Consider the following 20,992-nt stretch of genomic DNA (forward strand, 5'->3'; position numbering starts at 1 on the left):
TGATCTACCTTCCGTCTCTACATATTTCCCCTTTCTGAACATATAATAGTATTTATTTGAAGATAGATAGGAACACTATTTCCACAGTTGTATTCCAAAAGGCCTAGCATAATGAATGCAACAGGATGTGAGTCCTCTCAAACAGCAAGATAACTGAACAGCTTCTTACCCATCTTTGTAGCAACTTTGTAACTTTTTTTGAACAACCTGTATCTTTGTATACATTATGAAAAAGAAGAAAGCCTTCTCCTGCAAAGGTAGACCATTTCAAGACAAAGATGCAAGCATAGGGTTTTGACAATGGTTTGATAGAGCATAGGTAGGCAAACAAGAGAGACCTGAGTTCCTATTTGGTATCTGTCACTCTACTGAGATGAGAAGTCCTTGGGTGTTACTTAACCTCTTAAACTGTATTTTCCTTAGCTGTAAAATGGGAGTATTACAAATTTTGTAGGATTAATGTAAGAACTAAATAAAATAAGGTATGTAAAGTACTCAACGTGGCAGGAAACGCTGAGAAAAGGTGAGTTTCCTCACCATCCTGCCACTCTCCTCTGAGAACTACACAGATATTTCTATCCTAATATGTCAGAGATGTTATTGACACCTCTAAAATCTGCCGTTCTCCTTAAGTTCCACATCAGTTCTCCTTAAGCTATCTTCCTTTTCCAACTAATTCCATTACTTTTAACAAGATTTGTCCTCTTAATAACCGGCTCGTTCACTTGATCTGTTTCAATTCATTTATCCCTCCCTCCCCTCACCCCTACGCGATCTGTACTAGGCCATCATCAAGCCTTGTGGTTTCTCTTAACTCACTTCCTCATCTTCCTCTTATAGTCTCCCTCTCCCTTGTGGTTACTGCTTTGATTATTCCCTACACACACTTGCTAAGTCTAATTCTTAGAGTTTTACAAAACTTTATAATTGTCCTCACTCCTTTCTTTTCATGCCTCCACCCTTTAAAATTCTGCTTAAGCCACTTCTAGACACTTTGATTTTAGAGGTGGAAAGAACCTTAAATCATTCAGTAAAATTCCCTGCCCAGGAAGTAGGCAGGACATAACAACCGGCATTTTACACAGATGAGATGGAATAAAGTCAACTGATTTTATTCAAGTTCACACTGCTACCCTAAAACTTCCCCCTAAACTAGCTTCCCCACCCTCGACCTCTCTGACTTTGCCTAGTTTCATCAGTTCGAGAGCTAGTCCTCCAATATCATAACATTTACGTGTTGTTTGGTATCTACTACCTGAGAGGCACCTAATTTTCATTTGTTCATTTTAAGGGAGAGGAACAAGTCTGCGTATTTTAATTCACTCCACATTGGGCATGCATTTAACATTGCTGAGTCTGTCAGTCAGTCTCTTTAAATCTCTCCTTATACATATTACAGTAAGCAGAGACACTTTGGGTCTCTTCTGAAGTGCTACACTCTGAACCACAGACTCAAGCTTAAAATATTTGGATATTAGAAAACAAAATAATATAGCTAATTTTTTACTTAATAAGGCTTAATTACTACTCAGTAGGACATGGATTTTTCTTTTATAGACTATAATAAGTATTATCACAAGCAATTGCTAATGCAGTAGAAAGCTAAATGCAACTTTACAACATAAAAGCTCGTCTCCTGGAGCCCTCCCTCCTTGAGACCCTATGCTGCAAGTTTGACAATTCTGACAAAGCCTCAGTTTACCTACCCCAGGCACGAGAACTGATTCAAACATTCCACAAGCATTTACTGAGCCTCTACTATGTGCCAGGCACTGTACTAAGTCTTGCAAATATAACGGTGAGCAAGAGGTTGTCCCTGACTGCAAAGGAATAAGTCTAGTGGGAAGACTGGCAGAGACAGCAGCAGCAAAGGGATCTTATATGTTCCTGGGGGATAATGAGGTATGGTAGAAGAGCCGAGAAACCTCAGTTCTAACTCAGTTTCCTACTGTTCCAGCAGTCTAAGATTTGGCAAGCCATATTCTCTCTCTGGGCTTTAGTCTTTTCATTCAACAAAACAAAAGAATTAGCTAAGACAATGTTTAAGGTCCTTTTCATTTCTAAGAATCCTATTTCTAAAAGATAACAAAACAGCAGCAACAACACTCACTTTATCATGTGCCAGCAATCCCGCTAGGTACCATTTATTTAAGATACGATTTTTAATGTAATGGGCAGTACTGGCATTACTGCATCACTTTCTATTATTTTAAACTGGTAAGTGGATAGTTTGATTAATAGGTTATTCCCTATTCCCAAGAATTTTAAGTGACTTACAGTAAAAATACATAAAGACTGAGCCCTAAGAAAATAAAAACCACATTAAGTAATAAATATGGGAAGAGTATACCAGTATTTTTTTTTAAGTATGGTCCACGTGTAACCGAAGAACGAGCTCAAAAAGGTCCTATTCTGTTTAATGAGATACTGAGCTGTTTTTCAGAGACAACAGTCCAAAACCACAAGCAAGCAACCAAAGCAGAAGCATGTGTGGACGAGCGAAATTTGACCTCCGGCGGCATCAGGAAATAAAGTGTCGCTTGCCCCACTCTCTGTGGAACCAAAGGACTGGGATTTAACCGGAACTTGAACACCAGAACCCTTTCAGAAGCAGAGAGTGTGTAGTCCAGGAAGATCTTGTGATGACGCCTCTTACCATAAATGGCCAAGCTCCAAGGTTCTCCAATTAAAACTTGCCTTGCCAGCGCTTCCGCATATCCGTTCCCCCTATACCCTTAAAAACCTGCCACGAACTCTAGATTGAGGAGTTCGGGCTTTTGTGCATTAGATTCCCGTTCTCTTGGGTGGCGCCATTCATAATAAAAGAGTTAATTTTTCTTTACTGCAGCTCTTGGCGTTTAGTGTTTGGCTCTGCTAGCGCCACATAAAAGAACGCTTTCTGCTCCCTGACAAAAATGGCGGCTCCTAAGGAACTCGGCCCGGACTGGGCTTTTCGCCACCGTTCGGCGACTTTGACCAGCGGCGGTTTCTCCAGGTTCCATCCGAGCAGCTGCCTGGACTGACTGGCCCAGTGACAGACCTGCGGTGCTCGCCACTGACCGCATGTGACTGACCTGTAGCGGTTTTATTTTGCAGTGAGAGAAAGTGGGTACTTGGTGGAAGACATCTCTTGGTGAGTAATTTCATGTGCGATGACACCAAAGAAACTCTCCCTTTCTGGTGGCTAGGTAATTTCTCACTGGTCTGTAAGACAAGTTACCTTGGTAATCTGGGGTGAAATCATTTGGCTTGTTTGAACCTGGCCCGTGGAATTTTGTTTTTAACTTGAAACCAGTTTTGATCTGGAGCTGGCAAATCAAGTCTGAAGCTGTGTACGTGTGGGTGTGTGGGGAGGTAGCTCTATGAATATGAGTGAGGAATGTTATCGATTTTCTTTTAAATGATGTGACTCTGAAGAACTGAATTGCTTGGTGGCCATAGCAAACTCCTTTGTGTGAGCGTCCCGGCCCCACAGAATAGAGGCACCGCTCCCTCTGGCCCCGAGTCGTTCCCAGGGGACTGGGCACTTTATCCACCCCTCCTGCGCTTTCACTGAACATGGTAAAGCAGCTGGCAGCATCTAGGGTTTACTCACCTGAACTTCGGTGGTGCGGGAGAGGAATCCATATGGCACACGGTCAGAGTTTAACCTCCACCTCCCTGGCTTCCGTTCTAGTGGTTAGGATTTGGTGCTCTCACCATTGCAGCCCCAGTTCAGTTCCCAGAGTTTATCCCATGCCTCGTTTGCTTTAGCCACTATGAAAGAGAAAAGCCCTCTCCTTTTTGCAGCCTGCCCCTATTGAAGAGTAAAATGGCGTCGTGGCCTCTCCTCCCCACTTCCCCCATGTTTTTCCTCTCTAAACATGTGGGAGCCCGCCATCTTGTGCTCAAGCTCCTTCCCAGTGCCGCCTTCTTCTAGGAAAATATGCCACTTTAAATTCCGGTGATCTGAAGCCACTGTTTATTCTCAGAGATTTACAACTTTATTGTGCACACTCTCCTCTGTCATTTATGTTTGTAGACAAGTCTATTTTTAAAGGCCCCCTCGAAGGAGAGAATCTCAGGCCTCTCAGAGTTGATGGAATACATATGATTGATTATAAATTAATTTTAAAATGGCTTTAAATGAATTCTTACAGCATGCAAAGCTTTGGCCATCTGAGGAAAATTTTAACTTGGTCTGTCTGCCAAAACGTAATGTAGATCAAGTTTTTCCTCTGAGTTTGCATTACACCTGGGACATAAAAGCTAACATTTTAAAATGAAAGCTATGAGATCTCTGTATGTTTCTGTCTACATATGTATGTTCTGGATGTAGCAAATTTATATCACTGGATGACACTGATAATTTGTAATATTCAGTTGGCTTAAACAAATAAGCACTTATGAGAATTCTCAAAAAAATACCCAATAAACTAATCCAAATACTTTTCAGAATCTCATCTGGTAAAATCTGATATTAAAGCCAGTTTGATTCTGGTTTGGTTAAATAAGCATCTGTTTAGAATCATCAGGATCGAATGATATTTTTCTTCTGCCTGAGGTTATTAGTCAAATGAGTTCATGTTATCTCTGTTGCAATATTTGTCAGCAAGAAAATTAACTTGGTAGGATAAAAATTTTCATAATCTAAATTTTTAGGAGCAACTAAATTAAATAAATGTAAATGGGATTAAAAGTTTCTTTTAGGTTATCTCTTTAGAAGTAATTATATTTGTACTTAAATGGTTTTCTAAATCCATTTGGTAACTTAAAACTTTAGAATTTTAAGTAAGTGATAAAAATTATTGACTATCCAAACAACATGATATACTGAAACTGCCAGGTAAGTCTAAGTTTATCTACCTTGGGCTTCTTATTACAGAGAAACTAAAAGATAAATTTGGATCTGTTAAAACAAATGTACTATATTAAAAAACATTTCTAAAAAATGTAAATAATTGTTTATTTAGTTGTCACTAAGAATAAAAGTTTCTAAGAGTTAAGCATTCTAATTAATGTAAAAGAAAATAATATGCTTTCAGTAAAGAAGGTAAAAGGTATGGAAATTTTTTCTTTGAAAGAAAGAAAAATATTTTCCTGAAATAATGCTAGTTGTTTCAGAAAGAGAAAACAAAACAAAAAGACAAAATCTGGATGGAAAAAGGAAAGTTGTAGAAGGTTTATGGAAAGAAAATCCTGAGAAAGGAAATATCAAAAGTATACTGATGCAAAATTAGAGTTTGGTTTTCTCTTTCTGCTAAAAAGGACAATTTCTTAGACTACTGGTCTGCTACTGATACTATGAAAAAGCTTTCTGCCTAGAAAGCAAAGATTTTGTGTTTTATCAAAGTAATTTTCTGTGTTTTATGTTGTCTTAATCAGGCCTTGATTAGTTAAAAAAACAAGCTCAATAAGAACTAAGTTTTGCATACAATTATATGTAAACTTCTGTTATTTGTTTTTTATTGTCACTTTGCTTAAATAGATAATAAGTATTGCTTCACAATGACTAATGATCCTATTTAGTCAAATGTTCAAAACTTTTGATACGGTTTGACAAACTTCCCAGAGTTCAGGGTTTAAAAGGAGTCTTTTCCTAACCTGGAAATGGCTTTCGGTTATTCCAGTGGGCCACTGGAGTGCCTCAAAGATTTGTTCTCTCTCTCTGTATAAAAAAGGAAATTTAAAATAATTAGGTCTATTTGATACAATAAAATTACATGGGAAGCTTTGTCAAATAAAGAAGTACTTATGTTATATTTGTATGCATTTATTATTACTAAATGAATTCTGAAGATTCTAATCTCTAAGAGTCTACAATGTCCTGCTATATTTTCATTTGTTATCTTAAAATGTTATGTTTCAGAAGAAAATTTTATTAACTGCATTTTAATCAAATCTATAATCATGCCATCTTAAGTTTTTTGTCATTTACAGTCAGTCCTTAGGTCTAATAGTACCTATTCATAAGTTTGCTTCTAAGCTGGATGATGGACCTGATTGATGCACCTCTGTATCTCTACAGTCCCAGAGATTGGATATTATTTAAAATCATGGAAAAACAAACATCCTGATGATCAGCTTGAGCTCAAGTGGGTGGGGCCCTATCAGGTTCTTTTAAGTACCCTCCTCTGTTAAATTTATTTGGCTCTTAAGAACACCCGGGACAGCCCACCACTTGTGAAAATTCATTCCAAAGGCTTCCAGAAATCAGAGGGGGATATACTCCAGTTCTGGCCACAGACATGCCCTAACAGTGAGAATACTGATACAACCCCTAACAGATCTCAAGCGACCGTTTAACAACTGACAAAAGATAAGTAATGCACAACTCACTTCCGTGTGTCTTCACTCTACTTGCCTGTATTTCTAATATTGTACTTGGTTTTAAATCATCTCCTTTGTACATACAAAATTGAATTAGCTTTCTTTAAATATATTTAACAAACTCAAAAGGGAAGCTCCCCAATATTCTATCTACCCTGGCTATCAGGAAGATGGTTTTTGGCCAACATTTAGCAGGACCTTTTCTCCCAGGTGGGGAGTGGGAGCCCATGAATACATGATTTAGAAATCTTTCAGTAACTTCAGGAATAATAGCCAACGAAACCGCTTAAGCCATAGTCTCTTAAAAGGGAGGCTTTAGACTCTCTGGCCAAAGTTATCAGATAACTGAACTGCTTTGGTTTATACTCTAGCCGAACAGGGTGGTATCTGTGCATTGGTCAACTATTGATTAAGAGCTGTAGACCAGGTCATCAATATACTAGTAATACTGGACAATAGTGCCCAACCAGGCACACACACAAAAAATTTGGAAAAAGGTACAAAGCAGTTCCGTTCCTTACGCCCCTAGGTTTACACCTTCAAGCAGCAGCTGCAGGCTATAATAATCCCCTACCTTGCACAGGTTGGTGAAGGTTATTGCCAAGAAAGTTAGAAAAATGACTTCAACCAATAATTGTATGGGGCTGGCTCCTTACTAAGTCCTAGGAACAGATGTCAAGGAAGTTCCTCTAGACATGTCTATTAAAGGCTATGGCCTGATGCCTTAGCACCAGAGCTGATAAAGGACCAGCGTGAGCTACTGTTCATAGCTCCTTGAGATACCCAACCAGGGGAGGAAATACTTGAATGGGGGATGGACTGGCAACTTCTCCCAAGTTGGATAGGATACCTCTTGCTAGAGAGAGAGGTATGTCCGAGCCAGTTAAAGTGATCTCCACTGATCCTGTTGAAGTCAGTTAAAATACTTGGAATAGCTACCAAGAGCAACAATGGTCTTTTGCCACTCTGCTCACGTTGCAAATGATCCCAGAGCCTTCATCCCTTGGGCAACATGCCTGATATTCACCGCCTGCACAAAACCCACAAGTTGCACACATGTTAAATGATAGAGACAACACCACTGCACTTAATTGTAACTAGAGGAAAGAACCTCAGGATATGTTGGGGACCTCAAGCAGAGAGGAAGTGACCAAAACTACAGGTATTACAGGTATCCTCTGATGGCAAGTCCTTGGCTCTTCTGGCCTTGAGAGGCCCTGTTAAGTTCAGTCTGAGGATTGCTTATGAAAAAATTCCAGCAAAGCAGATTTAAAAGTGTTTATATAGTTAATTACTATTCTTGCTGAACTTATACAAATAGTAGGCCGAGTTTATTGAAACTAGACTTATTTTGCAAATTTGTCTTAATTTGGCTATCCTTGGTAAAAATGGTGATTTTTAGAGAAAAATTTTGTTTCCGTAGAAACTATAATATACCTGTGGATATTAGAATCTAGTACTCTTCACTGTCTTTTGAGTTTTGTTTTGTTTTCTACTTGTAAACTGGACTAGATCTTGAATTCTTCTAGTTTCCTCCAATATCTGCCACCTATGATTTTCCAAACATTCTTCCAGTTTTTCTCCCATCCTTTGAATAGAAATCATTGAAAACTAAAACTGCCCTTTCCCGAGCTTTGCAATTTCACACTGCAGCTAGACATGTTTCCCAATGACTGTCATTATGATCGTCATGATTTGGATCCTGGGGAACATAACAAGTCACTCTTTATTCTTTGCCTCATACTAGGGTACAGATATCCTGGCCTGCTGTTACCCATGCTGTTGCTAAGGTCTTGGGTTGTAAATTAAACACCCGGAATGCCCCGTCTAAGGCTTAGGTTCTGCTATGAAAGGAGGTGGGCATGTGAGATTGTAAGAGCCAGATAAGAGGGGCAAATGGGTAGACAAATCTATCTTGAAGGTAATCCTCCATCTTAATTGAACCTGGATGGGGTTGCCCTATTTCCCTCAAGATTGAGCAGTGAACAATAAAAAGGGGGAATCTGTTCTTTCCTGTTTCATGAGATACTGAATTGCTTTTCTGAGACAACAAACCAAAACTGCAAGTCATACAGCTAAAGCGTGCACAGAGGAGAGAACTTTGACCCCATTGCATCCCAAACCAAAGTCTCACTACCCCAGCAGAACCAAAGGAACAGGACATAACCAGAGCTTGGACACTGGAACCCTTTGGTTCTGCCAATGCCAGGGCAGGTGAGGGGAGTGGACACTGAAGATTAATTCTTTCTGTTCTGGAACAGATGATGGAAGGCCATGATGACTGAATGAACTGAAAACTCTGTCCTAATCCTAAACTTATTACAACCAAAGCAAAGAGGAAAACACAACTAGTCATGTATATCTTAGAAAAGACACTAGCTCAAGAGACAAAGTAATTCCAGGCTGAGCTTTTAGAAAAGTTTACAACAAAGTTTTTTGTTTGATTCTAGTGGGGAAGAGAGGAATTAGAAGGGAAATAAATTTTAAAAACAAACAAACCAGTTTTTCAGATATTTAAAACAGAAGATTGACTTTATAATTATATACTATTAATTTTTTTCTTTTTTTAAAAAAAAATTAAGTTTATTGGGGTAACACTGGTTAATACAGATATAATTTTCAGGTGTACATTACAATTTAACATCTGTATATTGTGTTACCATACAAAGTCCAGTTTCCTTCAGCGTCCATATATTTGATCCCCTTTACCCTATCTCCCTCCCCCCTTCTCCACCAACCCATACCCTCTCGTAACCGCTAGTCTATAGTCCATGTCCATGAGTTTCTGTTTGTCTTGCTCATTTGTTGCTTTTAGGTTGATATCCCACATATAAGTGATATGTGATTTTCAACTTTTTTGGCTGGCTTATTTCACTTAGCATGATTATCTCAAGTTCCATTCATGTTGTTGCAAATGGCTGTATCTCATCTCTTCTTACGGCTTAGTAATATTCCATTGTAATATGTACCACAGCTTCTTTAGCTAGTCATCTATCGTAGGACATTTCGGTTGCTTCCATGTCCTGGCCACTGTGAATAATGCTGCTCTGAACATTGGTGTACAAATATCTTTATGGATATGATTTTTTAAGTCTCTGTGGTAAATAGCTAGTAGAGATTGCTAGATCATTTGGTAGATCAATCCGTAGTTTTTTGAGGAACCTCCATATTGATTTCCATAGTGCCTATACCAATTTGCAGTCCCACCAGCAGTGTATGAAGGTTCCTTTTTCTCTGCATCCTCTCCAGCATTTGTTATTACTTGTCCTGTTGATTATAGCTGTTCTAACAGGTATGAGATGGTATTTCATTGTGGTTTTGATTTGCATTTCCCTAATAGCTAGCGATGCTGAGCATCTTTTCATATGTTTGTTGACCATTTGTATGTCCTCTGGGGAGAAGTGTCGTTCAGATCCTCTGCCCATTTTTTGATTGGGTCATTTGTTTTTTTTTTTGTTATTGAGTCTTATGAGTTCTTTGTATATTTTGGATGGTAGGCCCTTACTGAAGCCGTTGCTTGCAAATATATTTTCTCATTCTGATGGTTGTCTCTTGACCTTGTTGATGGTTTCCTTTGCTGAGCAAAAGCTTTCTAGTTTGATGTAGTTCCATTCACTTATATTTGCTTTTACTTCCTTTGCCTTTGAGGTAAAATTCATAAAATCCTCTTTTAGTTCAAGGCCCTTGAGTTTTGTTCCTATGTTTTCTTCTATGCATCTTATTGTTTCAGACCTTATAGTCAGGTCTTTTACCCATTTTGAGTTAATTTTGGTGTGTGTTGATAGACAACAGTCTAGTTTCATTCTTTAGCAGGTGGCTTTCCAGTTTTTCCAGCAACCATTTATTTATTGAAGAGGCTTTCCTTTCTCCACTGTATGATTTTGGCTCTTCTGTTGAAAATTATTTGCCCACATAAACATGGGTTTACTTCTGGACTCTTGATTCTGTTCCAGTGGTAAGTATGTCTGTTTTGCTGCCAGTACCATGCCGTTTTGATTACTGTCACTTTGTAATATGAAGTCGGGCAGAGTGATGCCTCCAGCCTTGTTCTTTTGTCTCAGGATGGCTTTGGCAATTTGGGGTCTTTTGTGCTTCCATATGAATCTGATGATTTTTTGTTCCATTTAAAAAATGCCAATGGGATTTAGATGGGGATTGCATTAAATCTGTATAATTCTTTAGGTAATAGGGTCATTTTAACTATGTTGGTTCTTCCAATCCAAGAACACGGAACATCTTTCCATTTCTTTGTAACTGCTTCGATTTCTTTTAATAGAGTCTTGTAGTTTTCATTATATAGGTCCTTACATGTTTCATTAAATTTATTCCTAGGTATTTTATTCTTTTTGTTGCAATTGCGGAAGGAATTATTTTTTCTTTTTCTGACACTTTGTTGTTAAGAGTATAGGAATGCTATGGATTTTTGAACTTTGATTTTGTATCCAGAAACTTTACTGTATTTGTTTATTCTAGTAGTGTTCTTGTGGAGTCTTTAGGGTTTTCTATATAGAGAATCATGTCATCCGCAAATGGTGACAGTTTGACTTCTTTGTTTTCTATTTGGATGCCTTTTATATCTTTCTCGTGTCTGATTGCACTCGCTAGGCCCTCCAATGTTATATTGAATAACAGTGGCAATAGTGGGCAGCCTTGCCTTGTTCCTGATCTTAGAAGAAGGTTTTTAGTTTTTTCACCATTTAGTATAATGTTGGCTGAGGGTTTGTCATAGATGACCTTTATTATGTTACGGTACTTTCCTTCTATACCGATTTTGTGAAGTGTTTGGTCATAAATGGATGCTGTGTCTTGTGGAAGACTTTTTCTGCATCTATTGATATGGTCATATGATCTTATTTTTTAATTTGTTTATGTGATGTATCACATTAATCGATTTGCATATGTTGAACCATCCCTGTGCCCCTGGAATGAAGCCCACTTGATCATGGTGTATAATCTTTTTAACATGTATTTGGTTTGCTAGTATCTTATTTAAGATTTTTGCATCTCTGTTCATGAGAGATATTGGTCTGTAGTTTTCTTTTTGTGTTATCTTTATCAGGTTTCAGTATCAGGTTAATATTGGCATCATAAAATGATTTGGGAAGTATTGCCTCCTCTTTGCTTTTTTGGAAGAGTTTGAAGTATTAAATCTTATGTGAATGTTTGGTAGAATTTACTGGGGAAGCCATCTGGTCCTGGACTTTAGATTTTTGATGATTGTTTCAATTTCCATACTGCTGATTGGTCTCTTTAGATTTTCCTGTTCTTCTTGATTCAGTCTAAGAAGATTATATTTTTCCAAGTACTGGTTCATTTCTTCTAGGTTATTATAGTTAGTGTTATGTACTTTTTCATAGTATTCTTGTATGATCTTTTGTATTTCTCCGATATCAGTCATAATTTCCCTTCTTTCATCCCTGATTTTATTTGTGTCCTTTCTCTTTTTTCTTTAGTTAGTCTAGCCAGGAGTTTGTCAATTTTATTAACCTTCTCAAAGAACCAGCTCTTTGTTGCATTTACTTTTTCTATTTTTATTTTTGTTCATTTGTTTTGTTTTCAATTTCAGTTATTTCTGCTCTAGTTTTGATGATTTCTTTCCTTCTGCTGACTTTAGGCTTCAATTGTTCTTCCTTTTCTAGTTTTTTAAGATGAAGCATTAGGTTGTTCATTTGGGCTCGTTCTTGTTTTTGGAGGTAGGCCTGTAAATGATATGAACCTTCCTCTTATGACTGCTTTTGTCGTGTCCCAAAAGTTTTGATATGTTGTACTGTCATTATCATTACTATGTATCTCTTGATCTCTTTATTTCTTCTCTGACCCAGTCAGTATTTAGTAGCTTGTTGTTTAATCTCCATGTATTTGTGGTTCTTCCCTCTTTCTTTTTACAGTTGATCTACAGCTTCAAAGAAGAGAATATGGTTGGTATGATTTCAACCCTCTTATATTTGTTGAGGCTATCTCTGTGTCCCATATGTGGTCAATTCTTGAGAATGTTCCATGTGCTCTGGAGAAGAATGTATAAGCAGCTGTATTTGTGGGGTGGAAGGCTCTGTAAATGTCAGTTATGTCCAGTTGGTCTAATGTGTCATTTAAGGTGTTATTTCCTTATTGATTTTCTATTTGGATGATCTGTCCATATCTGACAGTGGGGTACTTAGATCTCCTACGATAGTGTTTTGGTCTGTTTCTCCTTTTAGTTCTGTTAGTAATTGCTTTACATATTTTGGGGCTCTCTGATTGGAAGCATAGATATTAATAATTGTTATGTCTTCTTGGTGCATGATTCCCTTTATCATTATGAAGTGTCCCTCGGTTATCTTTCTTTACCTTTTTTATTTTGAAGTTTGGTTCATCCGATATTAATACCGCTACTCCCACTCTTCTCTGAATGCCATTTGCTTGAAATATCATTTTCCACCCTTTCACTTTGAGTCTATACATCTTTGGAACGGAGATGTGTCTCCTGGAGGCAGCATATAGTTGGGTTTTGTTTTTTGATCCAATCTGCAACTCTGCCTTTTATAGCCCATTTACATTTAGGGTGATTATGAGGTCTTCTTATAGCCATTTTATCTTTTGCTTTCTGGTAGCTCGGTGTTTCCATTGCTTCCCTGTCCTTGTGTGCCTGTTTCCTTTATTTTGGTTGGCTTTGTGGGTTTTGCTTCTGGTTCTTCTTGTTTTATGTTATAAACTTCAGTCCTGAATCTTTCATGTGTGGTTACCATTTTGAATATGAAAAGGATAGTGCGTGTGTGCGTGTGTGTGTGTATTTATTTTATTTATGGTCATGCATTTTCTTCTGCACATGCCTTATCTCCATTCCCCTTTTCGAATTTGGATCTTTGAATCCTCCTCTTTTCAGTCATTGTTGTCTCAGTTTGTCCCTACGTATACTGAATGTTCATGACTATCTTGTTATAACAATTCACTTATTATTTAAGCTATAATGCCCTGTTCTCAGTAAGGGTTGCACTCTGCTTCTATCTGCCTGATAGTCACTTTACTCCTAATTATGTATTTTTGTTGTTGTTGTTATTATTTTGCTTTAGGTGAGCTGACCCCTTTCCTGTAGTGCAGGTCTTGTATTGGAGAATTTCTTCAATTTTTGTATGTCTGGAAAGGTCTTAATATCTCCTTCATATCTAAAGGAGAGCTTAGCTGGATACATTATTCTAGGCTGGTAGTTCCTTTCACTTAATAGTTTAAATATTTTATTCCATTCCTTTCTGGCTTGTAAGGTTTGTGCTGAGAAGTCCAATGATAATCTTTATATGTTACCATTTTCTTCTCTCCCTGGCTGCTTTAAGAATTCTATCTTTGTTGATTTTTGGTAACTTTAATACAATGTGTCTTGGTGAAGGCCTTTTTAGGTTGAGATAATTGGGTGTTCTGTTGACTTCTTGAATTCCAAGCTCCAGCTCATTTCTTAGATTTGGGAAATTCTCATTCATTATTTGTCTAAAAATGCTTTCTAGTCACTGCTCCTTTTCCTTCCCTTCAGTAATGCCTATTATTCTTATGTTTCCTCTCCTGATGGTATCAGCTAGTTCTTGTATTTCTCTTTCATTATTTTTCATTCTTTGGTTTCTTTCGTCTTCCTTCTGATGCATTTCTAGATTTGTGTCTTTGATATCACTGGTTCTTTCCTCCATTTGGTCGACTCTATTTCCCAAGCTTGCTATTTTATTTTTCAACTCTTGCAGTGTGTTCTTTATCTCTAGAAGTTCTATTTGTTTTTGGGTTTTTTTTTTTGGGGGGGGGGTTCATTCTTCTTGCTCTGCTCATCTAGTTGTTTTTTCAGTTCCCGAAATTGTTGATATGATTTGTTTTCAATCTCATTGAGTTTTTTTCAGAAATACCCTCCTAAATTCTGTCATTTAAGTTACATATTTCTATGTAAGTTTATTTTCTGGAGATTTTTATCTTTCTTTGTCACCTTGGTTGTTCATGGTGTTTAATCGATTATGTCTCTGCCTGGGCATTAATGGAAGTGTATTATGCTATTTTCCAGAAAGAAGGTTTATTATATAAAGGTCTGTCTGTAATTAGTAGCAAAGAAGGTGCTTTTCTTTTGGTTTCCAGTAGGTGGCGTTTAAGCCTCTCGGATCCCTGCTTTATATAATGCCTTAAAGTACCTGTGGTAGCTCTTATGTGCAGATCCCACGCTCAGACGTGCTGGTGTGCAGTTTGGGTGATTTTGTTGAGTTTTAGATGTTCAGCTTATTGTTTCAAGGGGAGAGGTCTGGGGAGGTCTCTCACTCCGCCATGTTTTCTGTTGAAATGCAGCTTACAGCACTGGTCACCTGCTGGGAATTGAAATGTAGTTTACAGGGCTAGCAGCTTTTGCTGCAATTGGAAAGGCCACTAACGGCGATGGCTGCCCAGCTGTGAACACTTGGTCCTGAATCATTCAGAGCTGAGCTTGGCAGCAAGCCAATAACAAACAGTGCCCTGGGAAGTCTGAAGGTTGGGTAGGGTGGGGTCTCAGAGAGACAGTGGCAATCAGATCAATACAGCTTCAGTCTTGCTGCAAATTTGGTAACTGCTGAGTTCCCACATAAGACCCAGGTCATAGCAAGACCAGCTGCTGTCTGAGACTGGCCCTCAGGCCTTCGATAATCTGCCTACCCCTACCTATGAAGTACGGCTCACAGCACTGATCACCTGCTGGGAATGGAAATGTAGCTTACGGGGCTGGCTGCTTTTGCTGCGATTGGAAAGGCCACTCGCAGCAATGGCTACCCAGCTGTGAACACTTAGTTCTGAATCACTCGGACCTGAGCTTGGCGGCAAGCCAATAATACCTGCCCTGGGTAGTCTGCAGGTTGGGTCTCAGAGAGACAATGTCTGTCAGATGAAAATAGCCTCAGTCTTGCTGGAAATTTAGTGACTATTCTAAGTTCCTGCAGATGACCCAGATCACAGCAAGACCAACGGCTGTCTGGGACTGGCCCCCAAGTCCTCGATATCTGCCCAAGTTCATGTTGGCAGCAGCGATCTGCCTGACCGTATCTCTGAAATGGGGCTCACAGCTCTGCTGTCGCTGTGATTAGAAACGTTGCTCAGGACAATGGCTGCCCTCCTGTGAATACTTCACTCTCAGTCACTCAGCTCAGGGCTTGGCAGCCAACCATAAACAGCTTCCCCCAGCAGTCTGCAGGTTAGGTGGGGCCGGCTGATTTCCTCAGACCAGCGTCTCCTAATGGCTCTGTGAGAGGGGTCTGCAAAATCAACTGGCATGGTCTCTAGGGGGGCCGGACTAAAGTACAATAGTGGCTGCCTTTCTAGCCCTTTCTGACTCCAGGTAATGGATACTTTTTCAGAACGAATCCCACGCGAGCCTCAGACCCACCGCTGATGTCCCAGGTGAGTGTCTGCAGGTCAGAAAACCTTTGCACGTACGGGTCCTTCAAAAGGACATCTAGGGGCTCAGTCACCTACTGTCTCATTCAGAAGGGCAGAATCCCCTCTAGTTTCTACAGTCAGAGTTATTGGAATCTCCTCTTCCCTGGGCTGGGGAGCCCCCAGATGAAACCAGGACACCCTCCCCCCACCACCGCCTCCTTCAGGAGAGCCTCTGCAGCCTCACTCTCCCTCCCAGTGATCCTCCACCACGCATGGGTACGGGTCCAGCCCAATTCGGGACTTTGCCCCTCCTACCAGCTTCAATGTGGCTCCTTTATGTTATCAGATATAGGTGTTAATGATCAGCTGGACTTCAGGTGATTCTCCATGTTGATTATTTCATAATTTGGTTGTAACTTCAGTGTGGTCCTGGGAGGAGACGAACCCTGCTTTTACCTAGTACTCCATCTTCCCCGTCTCCAATTTTTTTTCAATTAACATATTTTGTGATTAACTTAGGAATGACCTAGGATTAACTATTATCCTAGCTGCCTTTTTAGAAGAAATTTCATTATCATAGGGCTGTAGACCTTCGTTAATAGTGCTGCAAAGCCCTCTTTGCTTTGTATTTTTCAAATGAAGATAGACTAAGCTGCTGGTTCATAGCAGATTCATAGCCAGAGACTATCGATTGGCTCCTAAAATAACCATCCGCAGGCCTACTTACTCTTATCTCCATGCCTTGGGGCTTAAGAAAGAAAAGTTTATAAAGTAGATATGAAAACAAATGCAGATTTACTTAAATACAGTTGTAAAAACTTTAAAAGCTTTTACATATGGACACTCTTTAGAAAAAAGAACTTGCAGAGAAACCTTTTGTTAACATAGAAAAAAATGCATTTGAAATCTCCAAAAACCATTAACAATGCTAATTTTTTTTACTGTGGTAAATTTTAACCATTTTAAGTTTACAGCCACATTGTTGTGCAACCATCACTAAGTTAAAATTCTTTTTCAGTACATCCATATGCTACATCTCATTGTCAGCACCAATAACTCCATATCATTTTCCTAAATATCATTTGCAACTGGAACTTAATATATTTTTATCTAAGGAAGAAAACATGTTGACTAAATAAATGATGCAATTCACACTATTACTATAATAGATTTTCCAGCCTAAGGTTTCCATGACATCAGCACACCATTTCCTATCAACCAAATACAATTGTTTTAATAACTGTACTAATAACTGAACTCAGCTCACAACCTTGGATATCTGGGGAAAAACACTAAAATCTAGAAATGTGTAATACTGATCACAATTTTTTACAGTAAAATGTTGAGTATTTTCCTATAAATTAGTTCCACTGTGGCTCAATAGGATAAGGGCAAGGATGGGTCAAAGAACAAGAAGAGAGATCTGTATCTATATCTATATATATAGATACATATAACAGATAATCAAGCTGCACATAATCAAAAGCACATCCCATTGTATAGGCTTTATGTTTTACCCTTTAGAGAAGAGTTTTCTAAGTTTCTTGATAGGCATGTCCGAGTAATAACATATTAACATGCTACCAACTTTAAAAGAATGAATCACAAAGGTAGAAACTGGAATTGGTGATAAGTAATTCACCTGTTTAATATCCACTCCAGCTAATTAGGGTAGTTTGGTTTTGGCATCATATTTGGATTGTAATAAAATTTTCCTTTTTTCCAAGTCATTCCAAATTATGAAATATTAACTAATCACAGGTTGCCTGAAGCAATATTTATCTGTTTCAGTATTCACTGTGACTTGTTTGGAAGAATGATCTTTTTCTCTTTTTGGTAGATCCCTCTTATAATCATTAAGATATGCCTGCTATAAATGGGGGGTGGAGGGAATCCGTATACACAATCAGGAGCTTCTTAGTCAAGCAATCTTTTTTAATTTTAGAGGGCATCTGTAGTTCAAGCTCATGTGCACAAAGCAAGAGTTTCATCTTCACCATAAATGTAAAGTACACTGGTTTACACCTTATTGGGTCCTGATTACATCAGTCAAGTCTAAGTGGTGAAAATATAGTGTCCATTCAACCAAATGCTAAATGAGTGAATAAAGGGACTTCCTGGAAGGAGTTACCACTACCTAGAGAAGGGGAGAGCTTTAAGGAAAAGGTGCAGGAGTGGGAGGTAGGTTGTGAATTTTATCCTAAGAAATAACAAGAAATCGGACTGCTCAAAAAGAATATATACCAAAAAAGATTAAGATACAAAAACTATATCAGGGATTACAATAGTATATACTTCATAACATTATTAAACTTGGTAGCTTTTTTGGTCCCAGTGATTAGTAACTAGCTATAAACCAGAAGGTAAAAAGAGTCCAGGTATATGTGCATAGGGGCAAAACTATTTCACAGTGCTACTGGGAAAGAAGAGAGTGAGCAATATCAGCTATAAACAAAAATGGTAATGAAATGGGATAAAAGTTGTCTTGAATCATCTTTATTGAAACAGCATGGCACATAGTAGCTGTTTACAAAACGTCTGTTAAATGATTGCTTCCTTCCCACCTTCTTCTATTACTCCCTCCCTTCCTTTCATTTAGCCCTTTATTTTTTCCCAATAATCTGACATCCAGTCTACTTTCTCTCTTCCCCACAGCCTGCAAAATCTAAAGGATCAAGAGGTTCCTTGGCAAAGGTTGTAAAAACTTTTCAGTTTGCCTTCTTGAAACCCATCGAGATATATTTTAGTTCTAGGCATTGAAAATAAAGTCAACTCTGGCTTCACTTCCTAAGAGAAAAAAGTCCACAGAGAGAACCCACGGATATTGTCCGCTGATAAAAGCCTTATTGTTTCCTCCCAGGATGGAAAGTTTACACTTTGCAGCCATGCAATTAGCACAGTCTTACCCTGAAGATACTAGAAAAGGGTAAAATTTACTTTTCTTTAAAAATTCAGGTCAGCCCCTTGTCCCCAATCCATATTTGAAAACCAATTCCCACTTCTTTTCTACACTTCTACATCCCCCAAAGTAGCTACAACAAACTTTTGCTCCCCCAGTTCCTTTGTCTTACCCCCCAAAATGAAAGAACCCTGACTGAATTCAGTATCAGTCTCTTACCCTGCCAGGAAAGCTAAGGAGTAGGAGCTGTTCTTGGAAACAAATGCCGAGCGATGCATCTGTGTCATCTTGCCTCGGGAAGGTTCTTCATTCTCTGAATCTGAGAGACGTGCAGGACACTGGCAGGAGACAAGGAAGACAACACTGTCCATTTGGGGTCGCAATTCGATTTCCCATAGCTATTGTTTGAAATCTATTATATGTCATTTCTGTCTGAGCTCTAATCTGTATTTCCAACTGCCTCCTGGAGATCCCAATCTACATATCCCAAATGTAGCTCAAACTTAATATATCCAAAACCAAACTCACCATTAATCTTCACTAAGCCCCACCACCAAGCCAACTAGAAGCCTCAATGCCACCTATTACTTTCCCTTTCTTTGAAATCATAACATTATATAGATGTTTTGAGTACCCTAACACTTCTAAATATTTTATTTCATTTATTCTGTATCAGCTCTACAGACTTCATATAGGCAGAAGGATTACCTGTCTTAAAGATGGCAAATTGAGGTGCAGAGTAGTTAATTTGCCTAAATTTGTAGAGTTAATAAGTAGCTAAAATGTTTACAGGGGTTATCTCTAGGTTGTGGGATGATGACAAGCAATTTTTCACTTTCTGCTTTATATTCTTTGTTATGGTAAAATTAATATCAATAATTTGAATTATTAGAAAACATTTTAAATATCCTTCCAGACTTCTTTTCTAAGTGCACATGTAAAAAAAACTTCAAATATAAATTGAAAGACTCAGAAAGAGACTCTGAAATAAAATGAAAGTAAATGAATATCAACATGATGGAAAAAGCTGACTCTAGGGGTATATGGAAGCCCTTGCAGAGAAAGTGACATTTAAGATGCCTCTGAAAGGCCAATGACTAGTTTATAGGCAGAAAATGTGGAAGGGGAATATTGGGCAAAGGGATTAGCATGGCCATAAGAATAGAGGTTTTGAAAGACTACGATGTGAAGAGTAGAAAGTAGTTTGATTGTATTAGAGCTCAAGGAGTTCCCTGTGTGGGAACTGGTGTGAGAGAAACCATGAAAGAAGGCTGAGTCTGGTTTTGAAGATTATTGTATTATACTGAAGTATTCAGTCATTATCCTGAAGTCTCTTACTGTAGCTTACTGTAATAGCTCAGGAAAGTTGGGTAGCATTTTCAGTGAGATGAAATTTACTCTCAATGAGAGAGCAAAGACTCAAGGAAGGAAAATACAGAATATATATTTGGAGGAAAGCAAACAGCTCCATTCCTTAGAATTTTGAGGTGTAAGCAAGGATGGAAATATAAGCTAGAATAATACTAAAGAACTTAATATTGGGGTAAAAAGTTCTCATTTAATTCCAGAGGTAATAAGGAGTCATGAGGTTTGCAGGGCAAGTATGAAATAATCAATCCGTCTCTAATCATAATACTGTCTCTATAAAATATAATCCTTTATCTGGCTTTCCACTGAAGTCTACCTGAGCTGCTCTTTGGTCCCAGTTTGAATGTAGCCTTGGCAAAAATAAACAAAATTATTTGTTCAACACCAACAGCAAAATTAGAGCCATTTAAAAATCCTTAAGAGTATAAAAGAAAACAGAAAAGGTGAAAATTACAAAAATCTAAAACGTGAAATGTTCATAGATCAGATTTTATTCAATGTATTTCTGCATAAAAAATTTTGCGTAACTGGCTATTACCAAAAAAAATTAGTCTGAGAATCTGCACATCCTAATTCTTTTTAGTATTAATATTAGATTGATGCAACTGATTTGTTTCAAAGATGGTAGTGGCAAAAGAAAAAATCATTAGAGCAATTTCCACGTTTGACATGGAATTAATACTAGAGATCATTTCCTGGAGGAAACCTGGATCTGGCAAGGCCCAAAACAGTTTCTTTCTATCAAAAAACCATAGTGAAGGATAAGCTTGCTTCTTAGTTGTTTTGCCTGATGGCTCTAATGGACAGTCCTGCTGGGTGGAAGTCAGAGGCAGAACTGCAGTCCTTAGAGACCACAGACTATAAATGGGGCTGTTAGACAGAAGACATACTATATGCATGAGACTATCATGTATTTCATGCTTGACTTCCTAGCTAAATATACTCTGGGAGCAGTCTTTCCTTTTGCAGTTCCCAATGAACATAGCATTAAGAGCATATGAGCATTTCCAGTTTGTTAATCTTTTAAAAGGCTGAAACCCTATAAAACACAAGTGGTTATTTTTAATTAAC

General features: G+C 38.2%; 1 protein-coding gene across 1 annotated transcript in view; it reads right to left on the minus strand.

Moving 5' to 3' along the window:
* Positions 1-20,992, minus strand: part of RNF169 (ring finger protein 169) — a 76,112-nt gene that overhangs the window by 11,404 nt on the left and 43,716 nt on the right. Inside the window, exon 4 of the mRNA XM_016161483.2 lies at positions 18,773-18,891. Within this exon, the coding sequence (XP_016016969.1) occupies positions 18,773-18,891 (119 nt within the window). The remainder of the gene's footprint in view (positions 1-18,772; positions 18,892-20,992) is intronic.

This window comes from Rousettus aegyptiacus, unplaced genomic scaffold, assembly GCF_014176215.1.
Source record: "Rousettus aegyptiacus isolate mRouAeg1 unplaced genomic scaffold, mRouAeg1.p scaffold_m13_p_5, whole genome shotgun sequence".
Taxonomy (NCBI): domain Eukaryota; kingdom Metazoa; phylum Chordata; class Mammalia; order Chiroptera; family Pteropodidae; genus Rousettus; species Rousettus aegyptiacus.